At 35.4% G+C, this 25,935-nt stretch overlaps 1 protein-coding gene across 1 annotated transcript in view; it reads left to right on the top strand.

Moving 5' to 3' along the window:
* The window catches only part of SMCHD1 (structural maintenance of chromosomes flexible hinge domain containing 1), a gene marked incomplete at its 5' end in the record, with an annotated part of 78,791 nt that overhangs the window by 12,697 nt on the left and 40,159 nt on the right, over window positions 1–25,935 (top strand). The window contains 23 exons of the mRNA XM_084281659.1: window positions 401–476; window positions 947–1,108; window positions 5,946–6,028; window positions 6,124–6,236; window positions 8,086–8,200; window positions 8,325–8,444; window positions 9,758–9,924; window positions 11,943–12,036; window positions 12,253–12,463; window positions 13,245–13,365; window positions 13,471–13,654; window positions 14,112–14,309; window positions 14,447–14,560; window positions 15,015–15,121; window positions 15,402–15,484; window positions 15,648–15,761; window positions 17,473–17,550; window positions 17,631–17,750; window positions 20,714–20,858; window positions 21,166–21,262; window positions 22,685–22,757; window positions 24,340–24,479; window positions 25,544–25,678. Of these exons, the coding sequence (XP_084137785.1) occupies window positions 401–476; window positions 947–1,108; window positions 5,946–6,028; window positions 6,124–6,236; window positions 8,086–8,200; window positions 8,325–8,444; window positions 9,758–9,924; window positions 11,943–12,036; window positions 12,253–12,463; window positions 13,245–13,365; window positions 13,471–13,654; window positions 14,112–14,309; window positions 14,447–14,560; window positions 15,015–15,121; window positions 15,402–15,484; window positions 15,648–15,761; window positions 17,473–17,550; window positions 17,631–17,750; window positions 20,714–20,858; window positions 21,166–21,262; window positions 22,685–22,757; window positions 24,340–24,479; window positions 25,544–25,678 (2,850 nt within the window). The remainder of the gene's footprint in view (window positions 1–400; window positions 477–946; window positions 1,109–5,945; window positions 6,029–6,123; window positions 6,237–8,085; window positions 8,201–8,324; window positions 8,445–9,757; window positions 9,925–11,942; window positions 12,037–12,252; window positions 12,464–13,244; window positions 13,366–13,470; window positions 13,655–14,111; window positions 14,310–14,446; window positions 14,561–15,014; window positions 15,122–15,401; window positions 15,485–15,647; window positions 15,762–17,472; window positions 17,551–17,630; window positions 17,751–20,713; window positions 20,859–21,165; window positions 21,263–22,684; window positions 22,758–24,339; window positions 24,480–25,543; window positions 25,679–25,935) is intronic.

The following is a 25,935-nucleotide window of genomic DNA, read 5'->3' as shown; positions in this document are numbered from 1 at the left end:
TGTTTGGTTTAATGCCTTCAAGCATAATTAAATATGGGTCACCTAGTTCATTACTGTTCAAGTTGTGCAGTCTGAGGTAGAACTGTTAGTCTCGTTATTCAGCCTCCGAGGTGATTACCTGTAAGACAGTTCCTCCTTCTTAAATTCCTGTTCCCTACAATGTTATTTTAAGAAGGCAAATCACTTCAGCTAAGTTGAGAAAGCAAACAAAGTTAAGTCCTGGAATTAGTTTTTTCTACTTCTGGGGGAAATACCTAGTTGCTTTTTAGTAATTTGTGGCAAAGTGAATAGAAAGAGCACTGTGTTGTTTTTTTGTTTTTTTGTTTTTTTTTTCCTCCATTTATCAGAACACTTGATGGAGTAGTTTCTTATCGTAACTAAATGACCTCTAATTTTGTAGGCGTTTGGCATAGCTTCTGATGAAAACTTTGTTATCACCACAACAAACAGGAAAGAAATTACAGAAGACAACTTCAGTAAGTATCTTAGAAGGCAAAATAAATACAGCTGTCTCTTATATTGACTGTAAAGATCACATGATACTTTTTTTTTTTTAACACTATTACATGCAGCAATTAACTGGAAATAAAAATTCTGTAAGTTTGTCAAGATTTGTGACAACATTGAGTTTCACAAAATTGAAAAGTTTTTAACAACTGATAGTATGTTTACAACTATAAAAGATATTTTTTTGTACTTCCATCACAAATCTGTAAATAATAGGAAAAATGGCTCATAAATAGCTCCTACCAGAGAATTATTATTATCACATTATTAAACTTGGGAATGTGGAAAGATTTTAAATTAGGTGTTGTGCCAGGAGGCTGAGTAGTCAGAGCCTAAGCAAATACAGAGAATACTTGAGACTAAACATGTATTGTTTCTTAGAAGCTGATGAGTGCAGTGAACGTTCTTCAGTATACTTTATATTTCATCTTTATTGCAGGTGATCTTGTTCAGGATGGAGTTACTTTATATCTACTACAGTCAGTTGATCAAATGCTACTTACAGCAACAAAGGAGCGAATTGACTTCCTGCCCCACTATGATACACTTGTCAAAAGTGGAATGTATGAATATTATGCCAGTGAAGGGCAAAATCCTTTGCGTAAGTATTTGACAAAATAATCTTACATAAATTGTTTATATGAATGTAATGGTTATGAATAATGTAACTTGTAGTTGCAGCTGGCAGAAAATATAGTTTCAGTAGCTGTAAAAGGAAACTTAATTATGGTGTTTAAACAAATGGTTCTTTGAAACATGACTTTGTCTGGATTCTTTCATGGCCATTTTTACAGAAATACCTTCCCAAATATATGTGTAAGAAGTTTGAGTATTTTAGACATGAGTCTTGATGATGATCTTGCACATGCCATTAGGACAGATCATCATTTTTATTATCAGTATTTTGTCTGTTGTACTTAAAATAGATTTGTGTTTGAATCTGATGACCATTTTTAATATGAGCTACCACAGTCTTTTGCCTGGTGTTCTGTCTGTAGTTCTACAAAACTTAATGCTTGCTCTCATTGGTAAAATTTACTTCAAATTTGGGGGGAGGAGTGGGAGAGAGAGATGCTTTAGTTTTTATCTAACTCATATTTTAAACGCATAACTAGCATTTTGTATTATTTTATTGAAAAAAAATATTCATGGTTTCTCTGAAAAAGATATCTGGAGTTACGACTGCTTTTTAAGTATGTATGTTTTAGGTACAACACTCTAAAAACTGTCTGGAAAAATGCAAACATCAAGACGCAAACATTAAACCATTCCCACAGATTTTTGTTTCCAAAAAAAAAACTCATCAGTGTCTGTAAATAGCAATTGCATTGTTTAAAGTAACATTCTCTTTTTGCCCCCTCACTCTTTTCCTGTTCTTCATTCACTGGTCCCCTTCCCTGCTCACGAAAAGACACTGTTTTGGTTCAGTGCCTTCCTAGTTCTTGGTTTTGTTCCCACCAGCAGCTATTATCAGAGATCTGAGAAGTAATATGAGAATAGAAAGGCAGAGATGCAAAAAATGTAATTCGGGCACTTTTGAGTTCATGCCTGTAAACTTTTATTTTCCATAAATACGTCCAGTTACCTTTTGAACCATGTACATTTTTAGCATTTGTAATAGTTTGTAGTTTTGAGCCCCCAGCTTAATTGCATGTGATGTGAAGTGTTAACTACTTCAATCTATACAAAGAGATGTGACTTTTTTTCATTGTTAAACTCTACTTTGTCTGCCAGGGGAGAGACCATAAAGCATCAATTCTTGTTCACATTTTCTATACCAATTATGGATCACAGGAGCTCTTTTTTCTAGGCATGCACGTTCTGTTCTACTTAATTAAGGTTCTTGTTTGTACTTTTTTAAACAAAATAAAACCCAGGTACAACAGTACAAAGTAGCCTGAGCATTTCTTGTCTGTGTATAATTTCTCAAACTGAACTTGATGCTTCTGCCCTTAAGGTTAAGCTCAAGGCTTTTGTAAAAGTAGACTGCTACTTCATTTCTTCATGACACCAAATTGATGGTTGAAACTGATGATGTTGAAAATTACAGTCTGTATATGGTAATCATTACCTGCAGTAGCCATCCAAGGGTTTTTCAAGGAAACGTTGGGAAGTCTTGGAGATGTGTAACTGTTTCGTGGTATCCTAGAGTAATTTAAGTCAGAAAGGTTCTCTAGGGGTCGTATCATCACCCCTGCTCAAAGCAGAGTTAATTAGATGAGGTGTCTGGACAAGCCCACTGAAGATTTGAATGTTTCTATGAGAGACATTCACAACCTGTTCAGGCAGCATGTTCTAATACATTCCCATTGCCATGATTATATTATATATATATATATATAATATATATGTGTGTGTGTGTGTCCACGTCTAGTGAATTTTCCATGTTCCAGCTTTTGTCCATTGTTTCCTGTTCTGTCACTGTACAGCTCCGAGAAGAGTTTGGCTTCATCTCTGTACCCTCCTAACACAAAAAGAACAATAAGGTTTCCCTTACCCTTCTTCTAAGTCTGAATGATCTCAGTTCCCTCAGCCTCTACTTGTATGTCCTGTGCTCAAGTCGTCTTATCATCTGGAGGTCTCTTCTGGACTCAATTCAGTATTTTAGTGTCTTTCAGAGAAGACCTGAAATTCAGTCTGACAAGTACTGAACAGAGAGGAAGCATCACTTCCCTTAATGGGCTGGCTTACAGTGGTTGATATAGCTCTGCGTGCTGTCGGCATTCTTTTAGCCACAGGAGCACACTGTTGACTTATATTCAACGTGATGCCAATCCGGATACTTTCCTGTAAAGCTGCTTTAGAGCAAGTGTGCTTCCCAGTGTGTACTGCTGCATGGGCTTAACGTATCCCTAGTGCAGGACTTCGGATTTGCCTTTGTTGAACTTCTTGAGATTTCCGTCAAGGTCCTTCTGCATTGTAGCCCTGCCTTCCATTATATTCACCACTTCCCCAGATTTGGTTTTGGCCGTGAACTAACTTACTGAGAGCACAGAGACTGTGTTACTGACCCTATTTTTGTTTCCTGTGGGACAGCACTAGTAACTGGCTGCTGGTTGGAACTTTGTGCTGCTAATTGCAACCTTTTGAGTTTGTTGGCCCAGCCAATTTTTTAACTCACCTATTATGTTCATCTGTCTAGCAATTTGTCTATAAGATTAGTGTGAGACACCACATCAGAGACCATGCTAAAGTCAAGCTATATATAACATCACTGCTTTTCCCTTGTCCACAGAGCCAGTCATCTCATAGCAGACAATCAGGTTGGTTGGGCATGATTCATCTTTGGTAAAGCTACTCCGGGTGTTTCTGTGTCACTTTTCACGTGCCTGGAAATGTCTTCTGCAAGGACCTGTGATATTCTTGTAGTGACAGGTCAGGGATGTAGCTCCCTACATCCTTCCTGCCTTTCATGAAGAAGATATATGCTTTTCTGCTGTCACCACTAAACAGTCACCAAAGATGGTAGAGAGTGGCCTTGCAATGGCATCAGACAGCTTCCATAGTGTCCTTTGCATGCATGGGCTTATGTGAGCTCCCCGTGTCTTCGTGTATTAGGGGAGATGATTTTTTCCCCACACATTCTGCTAGTAACTTTTAGCATCTGGTAGAGCTCGGGGTAAACCTTGCAAGTGAAGATCAAGGGATGAGGGTGGGGCAGGAAAGCATATTAAGTACCTCAGCCCTTTCAGTGCCTGTTGTCCTTGGTTCTCCTGCCACATAGATCCGCAGATCGATGCTTACTGTAGCTTTCCTTTTGCTAGCAATGTACCTGCAGAAGCCCTTCTCATTGCTTTTCATGTCCCTCACTAGTTCCAACTCTGAGTTTTGGGTTGTCAAAGTGTTGTCAACAGTGGGACTGTTCCTTTGGAGAATAAGAAGAAGCAGATACAAGCTAGCAGATGATGCTAGCTTGTATGAAGCTAGCAGATACCATGTGTTTGTGTCAGGGTGATAGATCTTAATGCTGAACAGGACTTGATTGTTCTTCAGAAAATGAAACATTGCAACATCATACTGCTACCTCGTGTCATATTTCAGTGACATGCGCTGTGGTGTATTGGGAGGTTCCTGTTACGGATACTGAAGCCGCCCAGAGGTAGATGGTTAGCATCTTATCTTAGGTTATCTGACTTTACTGCTAATTTCACTCATCAGAATTCTTTCTGTTACTGGCAATGTTCTCTGTTTCTTTTTCCAGTCTCATCTTTGGATTCTGAAGTCGTTTGTTGTTTTAAGCTGTGTGTTTTGCATATATGAATAGATTACAAGAGAAATAACAAAATCAGTAGGATGAGATTTCTTCGTCATGATTTTCATCAGTGTTGAATTATTGCTTGCTTACATACATTAATGCAGGCTGATAGAAAAAAATGTGACAAAAATACTTTTAGATAAATGTGTTAATTCCAAAAAACACGGAAGTATTGTCCTCACTGCTAGAGTTGGGTTAACTAGAAGCATTTCCATTCTCCACAGTCACAGAATTTAACAAGACTCAAATGAACAAACAATCCAACTCTCATTCTATTTTCACTTTAACAGCGCTGCAATCAAACAAACAGTTTGATAGAAGGAACTGTTAAATCTCATAAGTTCTTGATGAATATGAAATCGTTCAGTACTGCACTTCATATAAGTGGTCATGTATTTTGCAGCTACTGCTCCTCTCCTATGAAATGCTGATCATTCCCTTGGTAGAAAAACCTCTTTTCCTTCTTTCAGCAGGCCTCAGAATGTTACTATGAAATGAAACGATAATGTTCTATTTTCCTTTATTTACTGGCACAGGTGATTTCTTTGCTGTTCCCTTTCTGTTCTTCATAAGACATTTTTCACTTTCATCACTTAACATTATGCTCACTTCCATGCTGTACTGATTGCATCAATGCCTGCATCATTTAGTACACTTTTTCATAAAAGTGTATGAAGTATGTGCAAAAATCATGTCCACTGCCATCTGCTTCAAAAGGACAGTATTAAAGTGCATTACCATATAGCTAACAAAGTACATAACTCCAGTGATAGAAAACCTCTGGATAACAGAAGATGTTATCAACATCAAATCTTCTATTGGCATATAAAAACATTACATTTTACAGCGTGGCTTGAAGGTAGAATATAGTAGTTCTTTGACAGATCTTTTTTTTTAAAGTATGTTATCACGGAGATGCAATCAGTTTCAGTCACTGGCTCAGCTCTGGCCAGCAGCGGGTCCTTTTTGGAGCCGCTCTGATCTGACATGGGGCAGCTGCAGGGCTCTGCTCACAGAGGCCACCCCTGCAGCCCTTCCCCCCACTACCAACACCTTGCCACATAAACCCAGGATGGGAATGTATTATCCTGATGGCTTAGAAGAAACTCTTGCAAATGTGCGTCTAAGTGTTGTCTTTTAAGAACAGGATTTTAATATGTTGATTTTTCTCTAATTTCTTTAGCATTTGCCCTTGCCGAGTTGATTGACAATTCTCTATCAGCTACATCCCGAAATGCTGGTATTCGAAGCATACAGATCAAATTGGTAAGATAGAAACATTCTGCTTTTCTCAGGTGTGGGTTTCCTTTTCTTTTTTTTTGTGCTCCTTAATTTTTATTTTTATTTTTTTCCCCAAACAGTTATTTGATGATTCCAATGGAAAACCAGCTGTTGCTGTGATTGATAATGGAAGAGGAATGACTTCCAAAGAGCTTAACAACTGGGCGGTGTACAGATTGTCAAAGTTTACAAGGCAAGGTGACTTTGAGAGGTTAGAATGTTTTAATCGTTTTTGCAATTGGCAAATTGTACAAACACTTGTACAATTTGTCATTTGAAGGCACAGCTCTTCAGCAGTGCTTACCTGAAACCTGCCATTCTATGATTGCACATCAGGTACGTATATTCTGTGAGGAGAAAATAAAGAAGTTTCATAACACAGAAATACTCTCCTGATGCTATGGTACTGCGAGAACATTTTTTTTATTTTATTCTCGTGGCCTTTTCTAAGCTGTCTTCAACTCATCTGCATACAGTTAAGAGCATTCTGTGTTCTGCAGAGCTCTTAAGCCATGTTCATCTATTACCTGAAAGCTTTTCAGTAGTGCAGTAAACAATGCATTCAGTGACAGGTTCCCCAAGGGTATAGTGAATACAGGGTTTTGGTTAGGGTTTTCTTTTGATGTAATTGTGTACAACGTAATGCAAAATTGTAACTGAAGATGTCTGTATCTGTTGAAGAAGGCTAGGCAAAATAAAAGTGTTGCCTTTAAAGAAGAAAGTAGTAGTTTATGGTGTTTCTTGATGCTTGCAATAATACATTTTATGGTTTTCAGTCCATTCCATTTCAACATGTACAGTGACAGTTAACCCTACTGTAGAAAAATTCCAGACAAGTAATTACATACAATTCTTGAGCTTTAGTCATTTTTCATTTAAGAATACCTTAAAAATACCTTAGGCCAAGGACAGGATTCTTTGAAGATCGTGATCATAGCCTTAATCATAAATAACTTCTATGAAAAACTAACGTAAAGAGTACTGGAGCAGCAGGAAGTGATAATAGAGATGATAAGGTTTGGGGTTTTGATAACTAGGTTATCTTGTCCAGTCATTAGTAAAGAAACACTGTTTTTGAGATTGCTCTAGGTGAATTGAATAACAATAGAAATGTGTAGTATTTTTAAACTATAAGTTTAAATGGTGGGTTGATACTGATAAGAGCGTAGCTGTAAATTACACTAGGATACTTGTCTGCACCTTTTCATTCGTTATTGTGGTAATTTGAGAAATAGGTGTTTTTGCTGTTGTTAGCTTAAACTAGGTAAGACTTAATCCATCCAAGCTGACTCAAAAGACATGGAATTGAGTTATTGATGGCGTTTGTCATCTCCTCAAGACTGTTTAAGAGATGGCTGGCATTTCCAATTTTGACTCAAAAGTGTTTTCATTGAGGTGTTATGTCATAAGGAAGAAGGCTCACTTAATGATCTATTTTCATTAGCATAAGCAGAACAGCTAACATTTTGCTGTAGTCAAAGGAGAGCACTGAGAGATTTGCCCCTTATCTTGTACCATTTAAACCTGTAGATAATTGCTGGTACCACAGTACCTATGATGCAGACCTATTGGCAATGTCACTGTTTCAGTTAGCAGGGGAGAGAATTTTTAAGTACAGTAGCATATTTCTTTTTCTGTAAGATTTTCACTGCCAAATCCCTTTCTGTCTTTCAGTGTTTAAAAAAAAAAAAAAAAAAAAAGTACATAAGCGAAAGAATAATTAGGTGAAAAGGTCAGGTGTGTTTCACTGAATGCAGTTTGGTTTGCTAGAAGGGACAGAAGACATAAGATAACTTAAAGAGAAAGAAGTTACTCTATCGACATCCTTTTTAAAAAAAAAGTACATCAGGAATTTTAGGCACATTGCTTTTAATTGGAATTATAATTATGAAATAAAAGATTTGAAGAGAGGGACTGCAGGGAAGAGTTTAATACAAGCTGGTTAGATCAGAAGAATCTTTTTTCTTTCTTTTTTTTTTTTTTTTTTTCCTTTAAATGATAATCGGCTTGAGAAAACTTATTAAAGCTATTTTTATTCGCAGTGATCATTCAGGATATGTTCGCCCTTTGCCAGTACCTCGTAGTTTAAATAGTGATATCTCATATTTTGGAGTTGGCGGCAAACAAGCAGTATTCTTCGTTGGACAATCTGCCAGGGTAAGTAGATACCAATCCTTGGGTTCATTTTAAAACATTAGAGATGTCACATCATGTCACTAAATTATTTTATTGTATTCATTTTAACTCTCATTTTGATTTTTAAATACTAAAATATAAACAGATGATAAGCAAACCTGCGGATTCTCAGGATGTTCATGAACTTGTCCTTTCCAAAGAGGATTTTGAAAAGAAGGAGAAGAACAAAGAAGCAATATATAGTGGATATATTCGAAATAGGAAAGTAAGTAGGCTTGATGCTTTCTCATTTTTAATTGAAAGTGTTCCCAGGCTAACATGATTTCCTGTAGTATTTCTTGTAACATAATTCCTGTGTAATGTTTTTGTAATATTTGTTTGGGGATTTCTTTACTTCTGCATCACTTGCAATGTGTAGTGTTAAAGGAAGAAATGAGAAACTGATAGATACTGAAGCACTCAGTGATAGAAGAGTAACTCAACAGTGTGGAGTTGATGGATAGACAACTTGAGACTAAAGAAGTTGATATAAATGGCTGAAGTAGCCAGGCAATTTTGGAATACTGACGTGAAATTAAATGTCAGAATTTGTCCCATGCATGTCCTGAAAAAGTGCACGTAGGTGACCAAGTGAATGCTATGGCAGAAATAGAAATTGTAATGGATTACTGCAGTTTGAGTTTGATAAAAGGCACCAAAACTGGTTTAATTATCTTTTTGGTTAAGGAGAGCTCTTTGGTTCCCTGGGGAAAGTAAGCCTTAATAGGACACTGGTGACTAACATATTTCACTACCTACAGTTAGCTCAGAGGTGCATCCTTTAATTTAGTAACATTTAGAAACATTTAGTAATTTAGTAACATTTCCTTTTTGCCTGCTTTCTTGCAAAATGAGGCGTGAAGCTGTATCAGGCATTTGTGATTTCTAGAAAGATCTCAATCTTTGTGTTCAAAATACCTTCTTTTCTGGATGGAGCATATGCAAAAACTATCCACTGGTCCAGCATGAAGCATTACAGTAACCACTGTGTTTTTATGCAGCTTAGGAACCTGTCATATAAAAGCAAGGTGCATTCATCCAGGAAAAGACGATCACAACTTCATTTTTTCTGTGAGACTGGTAGATATTTCAGCTGGAACCGAGGATTCATGTTTTCTGTTTCACAACCAAAGCATGTTTCTTCTCTATGAGTTCTATTCTAGAAAGCAGACTATCCATTTAAAAACAAAAATGTTTTTTTTTCTGGCGTGATTTACTGTATAAATTCTTACATCTTGGACACACGATCGTTCATTTGATAGATGAGGACATAGGTACTACGCAGTGCTACGTTAAGCATGATTAAATGCATTTCTCAACATTTAAAATACTGTGATGAGTGAGTTGAAAATGAACTGGATCATGGATTCTCAGTTCATTTGTTTTGAATACGGAAGCTTTCGTTTTGAGCATTTGTCCTTTGTGATACATAGTGTTGTGTGTTTGCGTTCCTGTTCTGATTTTTAGTCCTTTCAAAGCTGATGGGAGTTCAGCAATTCAGTTTACATTCCTGCTCTTATTATTTTACTCTTTTTGTAGCCAACTGACTCTACACATATCACAAGTGATGATGAAAGATTTCTTCATAATCTAATATTAGAAGAAAGGGATAAAGAGAGTTTCACGGCAGTTGTCATTACAGGTGTTCAACTAGATCATATGCAGTACTTGAAAAACTACTTTCATCTTTGGACAAGGCAGCTGGCGTAAGTTGGTGCTTTATGGTTGATTTAAAATTAGGCTTACTAACAAAATCAGAGAATTACAAGTTGCTTCCTATTAGTACATCATCAATGGCTTTGTTCCTGTTAAGACTGTTGATGATGCATATTTTGTTGATGTATTCTTGGCTGTTTTTCCTAAAATCAGCACAACTGAAAAAGTCCCCAATCCAAAGAAAGATATTTACAAACATCAGCATCAGTGTGACTTTATAATTATTATATAATTATCAATTCTAATTATTAACCTATTCAATTTTGTTGTTACATTATTAATCATTAATCTAATTATGAGTAACTTAATATGTTGTTACTTTGACAGCTGTACTCCTAACCTTAGTATCTAACTTTGTGTTCGTAGTGTTTTTAAATATATATATATATATAAAAATGCTGCTTCATCCCAGCCTTAGAGGGAGAACTCTGTATGATACTGTCCACTCATTGCTAGTGTTGTGTAGTCCAATTTTGAAAAACTGGTGAACTAGAATTTGGTTTCTAATCTATAATTTATTTATTTTTGTTACTGTAGTGTAATAGTAATGGGTCATACATAATATGATGATTAGATTAGATAATATATTAAATGCTGTTCACATAACTTGTGACTGAAACCTTTTATAACTGTATGGAAATTTTGGGGTACATCTACATTGATAAATAACTTAGGTACCCCATTAGCTTCTAGGGTCTATTCTGATGATTAGCTGCATTTACACGTCTTCATTCCAGAGGTCTCCCAAAGTGAAAAAACTGTTCCCACTTGAGAGGGAAGCCAAGCACCATTTACTCAATTACACCCTTGCAGCTGTTACAGCAAATCTAATAAGATTTTTGCTTCACAGTGTTATACAATTCATTACCAGTATTTCAGCTGGCCTTATTCCCTCAAACATCTCTGAATATCCTCCTGCCATGCCTTTTGCTACACAGGATGATACCAGTTTCATTCTGCTCTATTGGACTACAGAACAGCCCTCGTTATTTCAGATGCTTTGAACTGGAGGGAGGGAAGATCAATCCCAATACAATTCTGCTTTAAGGCCACAAGAGCACTTCTTGAGGTCTAGAGGAGGTGCAAGCAAAATGCTCTGCAGTGAGGACATACCAGTCTGCTCTAAAGTCAAGAGCAATGAGAGCATGAGGAATTTTGACCTGGGATCTCTCCTTGAGATGAATTTAGTGTGGTAGATGTCAGAAGCAAAGAGGTTATAAACATTTGCAGGTTGATTTAGGTTCCTTGTACATTCAGTCTCATTGGCTTGTATAAACTCATTTTTCTGCAAACCACTACCATGAGGTTTAAGGACTCAGACTTTGGAAGCTGGAAGAATTAGCTAGCTTGTTGAAAAGTTGAATTAAATAGAATTTAAGCTCCTAAATTTTCTCAAACTTCATATCTCTACGTAAAGAATTAACCTATCTGACAGTATAGATCTTTGCAGTTCTGAAATGGATGCGGGTGCTATTAGTGCATAATGTTTACAGATTTTAAAAGATGTATTTCTAATATGCAGGTCATATCCATAGCTTTGTCTATATTGAAATAGGGTAACTTTTTTTTTTTTGAATAATGTAAGGCTGGTGATTGTTAAATACTTCTATTACTATTCAAATGATCAATATAAAAAATTGGAAACAATGTGGGAGGTTTTTTGGCTCTAGTTCATTTTAATCTCTAGAGTGCAAAACAGCCTACAGTTTTACTAGCTTGTGGTTTGATGTTGGATCTGTAGCTATGTAACAACAATATTTTTTTCACGTGTATTGTTTTCCAATTTGTAATATTCTTGATTATTTTTTATCAAAAAGTTGATCGTATGAATGACTATGTGTGAAGGAGATAAGAGTTCAAAGAAGTGAAAAAGAACAACTCGCAGTCTTTAGTAAATATTCTGTATCAGGTATACTTGTTGTTTGCAGAGTTTAACTGAAAATTATAATGTTCATTTTTTCTAATTTCAATTTTTGGAGATGTATTTTTCATTTAAAAAATATTACAGACATATCTATCACTATTATATCCATGGACCAAAAGGGAATGAAACTAATGCTGTAACAAAAGACATAAGCCCTTTCAACTACATTGACATTGAGGTAAGAAATTTTATATCTATGGGTAAAAATTATGTATTTTGAACTACAGCAGCATTTTAAGATACAAAAGTAATTTAGTTTTTGAGAAGTAACATTATTTATCATTGCAGCATAGAAGCTAATGCATTTTGCTAATAGTTAACACAAATGCCAGAAATGCTAATTACTCTAGGTTTTTTGGTCTAAGGAGGATCAACTTTTTTTGTTGTTTTTCAGATTTCATTGTTTGAAAAAGGAAAAGTACCAAAGATTGTCAATCTTAGAGAGATCAAAGATGACATGCAGACATTGTATATAAATACTACAGCAGATAGTTTTGAGTTTAAGGCGCTTGTTGAAGGAGAAGGTATAGTGGAAGGCATCATCCGATATCATCCTTTCCTGTATGATAAAGAAACATACCCCGATGATCCATGTTATCCATCAAGTGAGTGAAATGTTATGCTGCTAATCGGTGGTAAAGTCATATTATAAACAATCCTACTACTACAAATCTTTTAAAGTTAGAAAAAGAAATTTAAATTGAAGCATAAATTATCATCTAAATGGGATTGTGGCAAAACAGAGAACTTCACCTCTTGACATTGGTTATTTTGGTAACTTGTCCATGTAAACTTGTTCTTTGACATAACTCCCTCTGCTATCAAACTATAAGCTCTTACAAAAATGTCTGACTGAAACATTTTCGGTTTCCTGACTGTTAGATTTTTGAGAAAATAATGAGCAGAAGTTTGATTCAAGACATTATAACACCAGAATACTGCAGTAGACAACATGCAGACTAAGCCCTAAATGTAAAATTTGCTTTATGCAGTCTTGATGGGTTTTCAGATTTAAATGCTAGGGTTTAAAAAAAAAATCATCACCCCTTGAAATTCCTTTAACACAATAAATGAAGTTTAATAATGACAAGATTTTTGACATTAGAAGAATGTCATATGGCATTAAGGGGGGGGGGAAATAAGTATTATTTATTCAAATTATACTTAATGTTTGGAAATATTCAATCTCTGTTTAAAATTTTCCTTACACTTTTTGTTTGGTATTTCTTAAACAAAAAAATGCTAATAAATACCCAACTTGGTATCATGTGTAATGCTACTGGGCATAACCTATTATGCACAGATAATCATTAAATGCTGTGTTGTGTGATATTACACTGGTTTTTAAGAATTTTATTCATAGAGACTGTCTTCTTTTTAATCAAGAATTAAATGATGATGATGAAGATTACGACTGCTTTATAGTAGAAAAGGGTGCCAGAGGAAAAAGACCTATTTTTGAATGTTTTTGGAATGGAAGATTAATCCCATACACAACTGTGGAAGAGTAAGTAATAATCAGTTTCTACAATGTAGATCAATCTTTTTCTACAACGTAAGCACCTTCCTTTGTACAGAAGATGATTTTAATGTCTGTCTTCTTTTGTTTAAGTTTTGACTGGTGTGCTCCTCCAAAGAAGAGAGGATTGGCACCAATTGAATGCTACAACAGAATTTCTGGTGCATTGTTTACCAATGATAAGTTTCAGGTCAGCACAAACAAACTCACTTTCATGGATCTAGAACTGAAGTTAAAAGACAAGAATACTCTGTTCACAAGAATCTTCAATGGACAGGTGATTATTTTAATCTATTACATCTTGCTTTCTGGCATAAATGAAATGTGTGCTTCCGGGTCATTTGTTCGTGCCACTGGTTATTTCTCTGCTTCTGAAGAACTTTCACCCTGGACACTTTTGCAGTCTTTGTAGCAGACGCTTCTCTCAGTTTCAGTGAGTATTAAAGCTGACTCTTTAAATCTGAAAAAAATAAATTTGTCTTTCCTTTTATTTTCTTTAACAATTTTTGTGGAAAGACTATCCTCATAACAGAATATGAGTACAGAGGGAAACTCTTTCTCTGGCTGGAAGTGTAACTGTTGTGGAATACTGTACTGTTTCCAAGCTGAAGATACCATTTTTTTAGACTACAATATCTCTTTTCTCCTATAATCGTTCATATTTCACAAATTGTCAGGTTTGCATTCTGTGCAATGCATTGATAATACGCATTTATTTTGTTATCTCCTTATAGGAGCAGCGAATGAAAATTGACAGAGAATTTGCTTTGTGGCTCAAAGACTGTCATGAGAAATATGACAAACAGATTAAATTCACTGTCTTTAAAGGAATAACGACACGTACTGATTTGCCATCCAAAAGAATGCAGAGCCCTTGGACAGTATATTCTGCAATAGAGTGGGATGGGAAAACGTACAAAACTGGGCAGCTGGTAAGTTAGGTCCTCACTGATGTTGGGATTTTTTTTTTGTTTATTTCGTAACAGCATTCGAACTGTATAAAAGGCAAATACGATACACTTAATGCAGATTTAATGTATTGAAATTACCTGTTGTCTTCAACTAACAGGTGAAAACCACTAAGACTCTTCCAATATTCTATGGAAGCATTGAGAATTTTTTTTTGTATGGAGACCATGATGGAGATATATTTGCCACTGGAGGAGAGGTTCAAATTGCTTTGGTAAGACAAATACTAAAAAGAGTTCTCATACCTCATATGCTTATGGAATCTGTAAACTGAATTGTAGTAGACTTCAAAAATTCTTTTGTTTTTTTCAACAACTGTTCAATTCTGGATTTAGCAAAGAAATCAAATTGCTTAGAAAGAATCAAATTGCTTATTTACATCAGTTTTAATGTAAATCGCATATTAAACATAATTAGTCATGATCAATGAATTTAAATTAATTAAATTTCCATACGACATTAGCATCACAGTTGGGCTCGCTAGTATATTGCAATCCCATTTTTAACCCTTGTGATTTCAGCAAATTCTATCACAGTGCTCAAAGAGTCACCATTTGTTAGCATATTGCATTATGTTTGTGTCTACCTATCGGTCCCTCGATAGAGAAGTTTTTCTCTCAAAGGTACTATAATCTGGCTGTTTTTAACTTGACTTATTTTTTTTCCAGGAACCTAAGGCATTGTATGCTGAAACGAAAACTATTCCAATCTCAAAACTTGACAGAACAGTGTCTGACAAAGCTGTTAAAAAATACATAGAGGATGAAATGGCAAGGTAAGCTCTGAATTGTGGTGATTTACTTGTGCAGTTCCTACTAAGAGTTTTAGTATTTTTTCAGGAAGCACAAACATATGGTTAGTTTTATTCCCAATGGAAGGGCAGTCAACCGTTTGAGCAGAAACAAAAAAACCCTCTTAAACAAGAACAAATGGGTTTGAACCTTTTTTTTTTTTTTTTTCCAGAAAAGGAGCTTCATATATGTTCTACTAAAGATAAATTACTTTTTTCTTTTTTTAACTCACAGAAAAACTGTTCTTTCTCTCATTTTCACTAGACTTCCTGACAAATTGTCTGTAACATGGCCTGAAGGAGATGAGCTATTACCAAATGAAACAAGATTTGCTGGTACACCAATAGGTACAGTTTCGTTTTCTGAATACTCAAAGGGAAAATGGTAGTTTAAAGTGATAGTGTTCACCTCTGTTAAAAACAAACAAACAAAAAAAAAATAATACAGAAATCTCCAGTCACTTAAAGACAGCATACTTTAAAAGTCCTTCATTTTTCTGTTTAAATATAGGGGCATTAAGAATAGAAATTTTGAATAAAAAAGGAGAAGCAATGCAAAAACTTCCTGGTACCAGTCATGGAGGTTCAAAGAAACTTCTGGTTGAACTCAAGGTTATTTTACATTGTAAGTACTTTAGTATCTTTAATTTTAAAGACTATTTTCTAAATAGTCTTTATTATTTAAAAATGCATGAAATGTAAAATATTTGCTTGTGTATCATTTCTTGTGCATATATTAGAATTTGGTAGACTTGTAAAGCTTTTAATTTCAAGGACAGTATTCCATCAGAGTTTCACGTATGCATCCAAAGCCACATTTCATGAAATGACAGTTGCCTTAAGGCCAAATATTTAACGTCTCAATGCTATATTACTATTAACTCTTCTGACACATAAAAGGAGAGCGTATCAATTTCAGATTCTCTTCATAATATGCATAGTTTCTGGTTTAAAGGAATTTGCAATTAACACAGCAATTCATTCAAGTTACGTAAAGCTAGAGACCGGACTAGTTTGGTACCTAAAAATATTACCTTTAAAGTTGCTTGCAAATTTTAAACGTAAATAACTTAGGGTTGTATCCTCTTTCAGAACAGTAGAACAGGAGAATGTAATAGTGCCCTCCCTTTAAAGCTCAGGTATTCCCACTGGTTCTCTTCTAAGAACCCATTAGTTTTATTGTCACTTTTGCGTATCAGTATGCACAGAAGTGTTACACTTCCTTCACTTCTCATAGAAGTGAAGAAATTTCTCCTATGGATAAATTTGCCCCTTGCACGATCAATCTATAAAGGGGCAATACAAGAAATGTGAGCATCTTCAAGGTGTTCATCTTGCATAATATATAGAGGCTTTCAGTTTAGGTTGCTGGCAGTTGACAGTGCAATAGGAAAACTACTTACTTGAGAAGTTCTGTTTTTTCAGTGTTGATAACTGCTAAAGCTGAAAATATGTAGTATATATATTAAACTATGTGCATATATTAAATTATGTTAGAAATTATTTCTCTAAATTATATGTTACAGTAAAAAACATCATAACTTACTATAATAACCCAATATTTCCAAAATTAAATGTTCAAAGAAATACACCGAAAAATGTTGGCAAATGTTGCTTTATATATGTCATTTGGTGAAAAAGCAGGATGTGAAACAATTGTTTATATTAACCAATAGATCAAGTTGTGTCTTCTCATGCATTTCTTTCTATTCTATGTAATCTTGTTGCAGTCGCATTCTGTGTTTACTTAAATTACACTAAAATCTATTTTGAATATATTATTGCCAGAGTTTTTAACTGTATTGTTCCTGTACTATCTGATGTTATAGCACCAGTCACTAAAAATTACCTCAGTTTCATTATACGTTCTTTCAGGCTGTGGTTTCATGCAGCAGAAGTGTTTATAAAGACAAACAAAACAATTTGAAGCAAAAAAAAGAACGTTATTATTTTGCTCAGATATACTTGCAGTTGACCTCATGTTTTTTACCATTGCTCCAATTTAAGCTAATTTGTTTTATCATTTGTCAAGTTGATCAGTTGACAGTATGAATTGCACAGCCTGCAAGTGCTCAGACTTGACAGGGAACATATAATGAAAGAGCTGATAAAACACAGCTTCATAAACGTGCTGCTTACATTTTAACGTGTCTGGGGCTAGCAATTTTTAATTAAAATGGGATTAGATGCGGAAATAAATATTTTATTAAGCCGTAATCAATGTGATAAACTGAAACTGAATTTCTGTTTCTCAGATTTAAAAGTGACATGTTTTTATATAATAGAGAATTACGTTATAAATCCTAAATACATGTAGGTTATTGTTTATTTTTCAGCACCTACAGGAAATAAAGAGATAATTTCCCATATAAGTCAGCATGGAGGCAAATGGCCATACTGGTTTAAAAAAATGGGTGAGTTCCTAGGTGAAATATTTTCAGTTTATTTATCATTTTCACTTTATCTTTATAAATTTATTTGTATTTCTCTTTAGAAAATCTTCAGAAACTTGGGAACTACACCTTGAAGCTGCAAGTCGTATTAAATGAAAGTAGTGCAGACACATATGCAGGAAGAACTCTGCCATCTAAAACATTTAAATTTACTATTATAGGTAAGAACTCCAGCCATGCCAGTTTTCTTTTACTTTTTGTGTTTTGTTTTGATTCATTTTGTATCAAAATTATTCATGTTTTAGTTGGGAGAGGTAATTTTCAGCCTTGAAAAGTAATACTCGCATGTAAAATATGATGTAGATCCAAGATACAATCTGTTGGGTTGTTTTGTTTTGTTTTTTGTCTAATAGATGTAAAAAAAAAAAAAAAAAAAAGTGATGATGGAATCAAAAGCTTTTCCATGATGTGAAATTTCTTAACATACTTTACAAAAATAAATTTTTACTTAATTAGAATCGCTCTTTTTCTTCTTGGCGTTATTATGAATAGGTGGGTCAGCTTCACTTTGATCCCCAGCAAAGTGATAGAGCACAGGAAGAGTAAGAAAGTCAGTAGCAGTAGTCAGCATGGAATTCACCAAGTGGAAGTCGTGCTTGACCAACTTGATAACCTTTCATAATGAATTGACTGGTCTGGTAGATGAGATGAGAGCAGCGGACGTTGTTTGTCTAAACTTCAGTGAGGTTTTCAGCACCATCTCCCACAATATGCAAACAGACAAGCTGATAAGCATGGACTGGATAAGCAGACTGGTGTATTGACAGCTTTCTGAACAGCTGGGCTGAGAGGGTGATGACCAGCACAGTGAAGTCTAATTGGAGCCAATTCATGGTGTATCACAGAGGTTTATAATGGGTCTGATCCTATCTAACATGCTCGTTAATGATCTGGATTATAAGGCAGAGTGTCCCCTCAGCAAGTTGGACAAAACTGGGAGAAGTGGCTGGTAAGATACACTTGTGCTGCCTTTCAGAGGGATTTCAACAGGCTGGAGAAATGGGCTGGCAGGAGCTTCATACACCTCAGTAAAAGAGAACTGCAAAGTCCTGCTCCTGGGTAGGAACAACCCCGTAAACCAGTACATGCTGGGGTTCTCCCAGCTTGACAGCTTTATGCAAAGGCATCAAGCAGCTTCGCAGAAAAGAACCTGGGGCGTTGAATGTGCATCAGCAATGTGCCTTTTCAGAAAGGAAGATTGATGGTATGCACTGGGGTGTTTAAGGAGGAATGTTGCCAGTAGCGCATGAGGGGTAATGCTTGCCCTCTGTCGACTGTTGTTGAGGTCCTACAGGGAATACTGTGTCTAGTTCTGCACTCCTCAGTACAAGAGAGGCACCAAGCTACTGGAAAGAGTCCAACAAAGGGCTATAAAGATGATGAAGGGACTGGAGCACTTGTGCTATGAGGAGAGGCTGAGAGAGCCGGGACTCGTCAGTCTAGAAAAGAGAAGGCTCGGGGGGATCTTACCAATGTATATAAATACCTGAAGGGTATGGAGGTTGGAAGTGCTTTGGTCATCCACATGGTAAAAAAACAAAACAAAACCACAAGTGTTTCTTAATGCTTGGAGGGAGCTTATTGCCCAGAGAGATTGTGGAGTCTCCCTCCTTGGAGATATACTCAGAAGCCATCCGGATGCGGTCCCAGGCAACCTGCTCTAGGTGTCCCCGCTTGAGCAGGGGAGTTGGAAAAGATGATATCCAGAGGTCTCTTTCCCCATCAACCCTTCTATGATTCTGTGAACTTTAGAAGGCTTGGGGAGGCAACAAAAAACAGTACTTCCTTTTTATTTCATATTAAAATGGATATTTTCAGCACAAGTTCAGGAGGTAAAGCTATTATCTGTTTCTAGAAGATCAAGAAAGAGTAGATGCTTTCAGTACCCTCCTATTATTTCTGTAAACTGGAGGTTTTGAATGCAAACCCTTTAGGCAGAACAGAGTTCTTTGTAGTGTATTCTTCTAAAAGCTTCTGAAGTACTTTTGGTGGCGTACATTAAGATATTTTTTGTGTGATGATACAGCAGAAATGTTTGGCATCATTTCCAAAGAGCAATTATTTAAACATATGTCTGAAAACCTGGCATTGAAATCTCAAGATATTTCTATGAAGTTCCAAGAGAAGAAAGGGGAAAAAAATCTTTAAATGAATACATAAAGATACATAAAGAGAATCCTAAAATTTGTAGAACTTCATTCTGTGTTTAAAAAAATCTTTTTCAACAGTATTACAGCTTCACCCAGCATGGCAGCCTGCAATTAATGTTTCCTTTGAACATTAAAAAAAAAAAATTAAATCTCATTGGAAACAAATTATTACTTACCATTACCATTGGAGTAACTGGCCAATACAAGGTAATATTTTCTGTTCCCCTGTATCCCCTGTAGTTTTCACATATCTTGTGAAAAGAAAATCCTTGGTAGTAACACCCTGAAGGTACCCTGAATGCAGTTGTTAATTTCATAGGATATTTATCTAGCTCTGTGCTATATTGATTGCATCTTTTTTCAAAGGCCACTTAGCCAAGAAAGTTTGATTGCACAAAACTTTGATTCACGGGCTCCTATTTTCATTGCTCTGTGCAAGTGATGCCAAAGACTTCACAACTATTAAATGTCCATGTTTTGTCTTAATGTGGAGTGCCTAATTGGAGGCCATCTAACAGGGCAAGATGTCACAGGAAAGACACACTCAGCTATCTTGTTCAAATACTGTTTATTCATATTAATCTCCCAAACTTGGGATAATTGTAAAACAAAAATGCTGCATGCATAATTTTAACAGAATTAGAGGAATTAAATGTTTAGTTAAAAGCTGTCCAGAAGAAATTTGCCCATTATCAGGTGCTGTGTTGATATCAGAAGTATAAACTTTTGGCTGTTCTGTTATGTTTTTTTATACCTTAGAGTGTGGCAGTAGGTTTTAACTATTGTTTCTAATGTTAGTATGTTTGTTTGGACTTTTGTTTTTGTTGTTGTTGTTTTTTAAAATCAATCAACCAATTGTTTTTTGTTTACAATGCTTTAAAGTTGAAAACCACCTCTTAACTGCAGCTTTCATTAAGAAAAAGCCAATGAACATACATAACTGCTTCTAAAAATGTATTGTTGTTTTCTCTTAGAGGGCAAACCAGAGAAATTTTCGGTGGGTCTTTTGGAGCTTCCTTTTCAAGTTGGAGTGCCCTTCAATATTCCTTTGGAATTGCAAGATGAATTTGGTCACACGACACAGTTGAGAGATGACATTAAACCAATTCTTGAAGCTAGGTAATTCAGCCATCCAATCATATTTTTGTTTGTTGGTTTCTTGTTGTTGGGTTGGGGTGTTGTGGAGGTGATTTTTGTTAGTTCTTGTTGTTGTTCTTGTAGCAATATGGTAATTCTTTTCAGGATTTTGTTTGAGTGATGTAATGGATACTTTTAACATGAGATAACTTGCACTTTTGCTGTTATTTCCATAGGAATATCTGAATGTGTGTGTGTGTGTATATATATATATATCTTTTTGGAGAATTAGAATGATCTCTGTTGTATTTATTTATTTTTTTAATCTATTCTTTTTTTTTTCTTTTAGTGGATTGACATTGCAATATGAAAAACTGAGTGCAGGAACAAATTGCGTCATTAAGGGTGTCACTGCTAGAGGCTGTGTAAATAGTTACCAGGGCAAGGTATGCTAATGAACTTAAACTTGAAATAATTGATTTTTAAGAAAAAAAAAACATCTATGGCTATTTCTTGGGATGTTTTTAAATTACTTCTTACGGCTCTACTTAGTGCAATTCGTCTTTCCCACAGCTTCAGTCTGTTAGCTTGTGGCAGCGGTGAGGGCACAGTGTAATTTTTGGTGATTAAAATAAGCAGAGAAGAACATAGACATTTTCAGCATCTTAAAAACAGATAGTAATAGGGATTCTGGAAATAATTTAGCAGAAAGTGAGAGAACAAGATGGAGAAGGAAGGAAGGGGAAAAATGTAGGAGTAGTAATGCAGAATGGACAGAGAAATTTGATGGAACTACAAAATATTGAAGATCACAGTCATCAGTGAGGGAAGCACTGATAGACAAGAAAGAGAAGTAGATTTCATCATGTTCTGTAGATTTAATTTCACCCAGTCGAGTCAGAGAAAAGTGTGTTCTGGTGTTATGTGTAGAGTCAATGAGAAAACTGGAAAAGTGTGTAAGCAATTGTAAGACAACTGCTCCCCTGTAGGATTTTGAATACAGTCAGGAGCAGGGTGAGAAACAAAGTTTAAAGAGGAAAATACATGTAGTTCTTTACTAGAGTGTGTATAGAACCATGCTTGAAAGCAGAAGGGAAGTAGATAAATGAATGGACCATGAAGATACAAGAGAAGAGGACACAACTGTTGAAAGATTAAAATGAATGAAGTCAAAGACGTAAACTGATGAATAAGAGTTAGAAAATAGTACAGTGTCAAGATGCCAAGTCAAAAAGATTAAGTCAAAAATGAACATTGAAGAAAAAGGTTTAAAGATAAGAGATGCTGGGAACATAGAAGGGGTAGTGTCTAGTGCGTGAATGCAGAGCTTGATTGAATGAAGTAATGAATAGTTCAACTTACTAACATTAGACTGCTTCTTTCTCTGGCTTTCATGTGAAGATCAGTTTTAGTGATGGAATTGTACAGCACGTGTTGTTTTTCATATGGTTTTATTCCAAGATGAGATGGATAGCAAGTCTGTCACCTTCCTTCTGGCAGTCAGCTGATACAGTGAACACAGAACTTGCAGGTCCTTTCTTTGAAGCTATGCTGTTCACAAAATCACTGTTGTGATTTTGTCCCCAGTAAAACAAGCCTCTAAGCAGGAAAACACAATTTATGATAGCTGCTTTTGGTGGTTTCAGAACCTAGTTTAACGTGCAAATCCTAGACTGAATATCGCTGGGAGTAATAACATGAAAAAATAGATTTTAGTGCAGTGAAAAAATCTTGATTTATGTAGCAGTGCAAGAAAATTTGGTTGTACTTTTGAAATTTACATATATATGGATTGACATGACTGAGAGATAATTTTTCTATGATCTGGTTTTGTTTAAAGTTAATATTTAAAATATTCTTTTCATTAGAACTTTAATCTGAAGGTTACTCTTCCTGGTTTGAAAGAAGACACACAAATTTTTAAAATAAGATTGCAGCCTGGTAAGTATCGTTTGAATACTTGGTGAATTTCTGTTGAACTTTATTCTGATCCTATTAATATGTTTCTTCTCCCAAGGAGATAAAACATGTAGTGAAGCATTTCCTGAAGATATTCTAACTCGTCCAAGTGATGACTGAAATTAGACAAAGCTAACAGCATGTCAGTCTTGGTAATAATAACATAAAAGTCACAGCTCAGTGTTGTTTGTTATTCTAGCAGCTGGAATTTGCTTACTTGAGATTTTCTTCATCATTTTTAATTTTTTTTAGTGTTTTTCTAACCTAGGACCATTAATTGAATCTTTTTATCTCATCAGTTTTCTTCAATATTAAGCACATTAACCTGTACTAACCGTCATTAATTTGCTGTCCCTGTAGAAGACAGCTTGTGAATAAGTTCTCATTCAATTTATTACCCCAGTATAGTAGGGGGGGATGCTGTGGCAAGGCAAGATGGGATTTTGTATGAGAATTTTAGTGTTATATATTGACTTCATCATAACACAAGAAATGTAAGTTTGTAGGTCCACCACCTTTACCAGAATTTTATGTTTTGTGGATGTCTTGATACTGAGCATTTCCTTACATGATTGCTATTATCCATTTTTACTTGTTTTTGTGGTGGTTGATTTTCTTGCTGTTTTGTTTTTTAATTTGGGAGATAGATCAAAAATCATCCTTCAACCTATCAGATGGCTTTCCTGTCTCATTTTGCAGAGAATTCATGTACCTCAGGCTTCTCTAGGCCAACAAGGAATGGTTTATTCCCTTTTTTGTTACCATATGGGGAGTTAAAGCTTCATGTAGAAAACAGGGTGGAACAATCTGACTTGAGGCAGATTGTATTTTGCACTGCTTAGTTATTTACCTTGGACTGAAGGCAGTTGCATCCCCTTTTAGAAACTTCTGCTTCTGGCAATTTAGACCTTCTGAAGTACCTATCTTTCTTATTGATTACCCTTGGCTATTGAAGCTGTTTTCTGAAGAAGGAGCGAATAGAAGCTATTTCAGTCCTTTCTGTTCCTCTATCACTGAGTTTCAAATGGAAGCTTTAATGGTTTTATATAAAAGATGTTTGAAGGTATAAGATACGGTCCTTTTTCAGAAACATCTTATAGTAATCTATGATTTCCTTCTCTTATTTTAAAATTGATGAAACTAATTATACATTCAGGGGATAGATTTATTTTAATAGCTTCACTTTACTAAGTAATACCATCAAAATTTGTTGTGTTTTTCTTTGCACGCAAATTGTAGCTGTGGTGGTTTTCATTATTAAACTGCTGCATGTTATGATTGATCAGGTATCTCAACATTAATATTTTGGGGTTCACCATGTTTGTCTAACTATTCCTTACTGAATTCATTCAAAAGAGTGGCAGGTGATATGTATTGAAAGACAGAAAGTGTCAAGAAACTTATTGTCATAAATCAGTATACCTGAATTGAACTAAGTGTTTGTTACCACATATACCTTGATAATGTGGCTTTAAAACACTTTTCAAGATAGCAAAAACTGAAATCTAGGGTCTTGAAGGTTACCTAAATATAATTGCTGTTCTGCAATTGTGCATTTTTACAGGCCCACCACGTCAGTTGAAAGTAAAACCCGATTCTGAAATTCTTAAGATTGAAAATGGTACGGCTTTCCCCTTTCAGGTTGAAGTATTGGATGAATCAGGCAATGTAACAGCACAGCCAAAGCTGATCGTTCATTGTAAGGTAAACTGCATTTTATAACGTTTCATTTTCATAGCTTTAAAAGGGCTGCGAAAAGAGACATCTTTTGGCATCTAGTAGTACTTTTTGGGAACAAGCTGTCCAGGGAGGTTGTGGAGTATCCTTCTCTGGAGATACTGAAGGCCCATCTGGATGCCTACCTGGGCAGCCTGATCTAAGGAACCTGCTTTGGCAGGAGGGTTGGACCGATGATCTCTCAAGGTCCCTTCCAACCCGTTCAATTCTGTGATTCTGTGAACTGATTCTGTGATTCTGTGGAGAGACACACTATGACTCTTTTGTCTCATTCATTGATTCATTAAGTTTCAGAATCATAGGAACCTGCAATTAGAAATGGAAAAAAACATGATGTGAGAATATTTAACTAAGATTTTAAGACATTCTAAGTCATATTGTCCACATATGATACTTTACTTACATGTATTTTCCACATATGATACTAAAATTTGTTTAGGAAAAGAATTAGACAACATACTTTTAATTTGCTTAAAGATGAAAATACAGGTCTAGTGCCTAAAAATTAGTAATAGACGAGACTATTGTACACACTTGAATAAATCCATAAAGGAATGCTGGTGTTACTGTGGCTGTTGAAAGTAGAAGGGTTTTGCCTGTTTGGACAGAGAGGTTTTTTATTGTTTGTTTTGTTTTCTAACTCAAGAAAGTGACTTTTACAATTATAGTGAAATCAGTCTCTCAGCAGGGACAGATAAATAAAAATGGTTTGCACAGGGTAAAATAGTCTGCTTTTCCATTCATGTGCATACATTCTATTCTTGTAGCATGGAAGTATGTGGGTCTGCAGTGGCATGGTGACGCACAAACCGAGTTTAAGCGTCACATTTCATATGTGGATCACCTGGGGGGAAAAAAAAACTTCATTTGATTTTGTGAAATCTAAAAAAAATTATCTGTAAATAATTGTGTGTATCTTTGGAGTTGCACATTTCTGGAATAATCCTAGAAGTTATGCAAAAAACAAACAAACAAAAAAACAAACAAATAAAAAAACACAACACTGAAGTTTAATGTTACATTTTAAACAGTTTTTAGGTGCTGCAAACTTACCCGTGTATTCTGTGGACTGCAGTAATGCAGGAACAAACATCTTAACTGGTCCGGTTATACATGTACAGAATATAAAGAAAGACCAGATGCTCAAAGCAAAGATTGAAATTCCTGTAAGTATTGATTGAAATGTTTGAGTGAACAAAAGATTGGAAGCTGTTTATTGTATTATCTTGCTATTAAACCAAAGTTTTATGAATCAACTTTGCCCTTTTCATCTCTGGGAAGCCATAAAAAGGCAAAAATTCAATTTTTTCTACACCTCTCAAGTTTACTTCTGAAATCTCTGAAGTGTTTCAGAAATAAGCACTATTTCTGGGACTTTATGTTCCCTTTTACTCCCTGGATCCTTCCAACCTTTGTTGCATAA

The sequence above is a fragment of the Netta rufina genome, assembly GCF_964035555.1.
Source record: "Netta rufina genome assembly, chromosome: 2".
In the NCBI taxonomy this organism is placed as follows: Eukaryota; Metazoa; Chordata; class Aves; order Anseriformes; family Anatidae; genus Netta; species Netta rufina.
The sequence above is the reverse complement of the archived record's forward strand: the minus strand, read 5'-3'. Positions and strand labels throughout refer to the sequence as shown.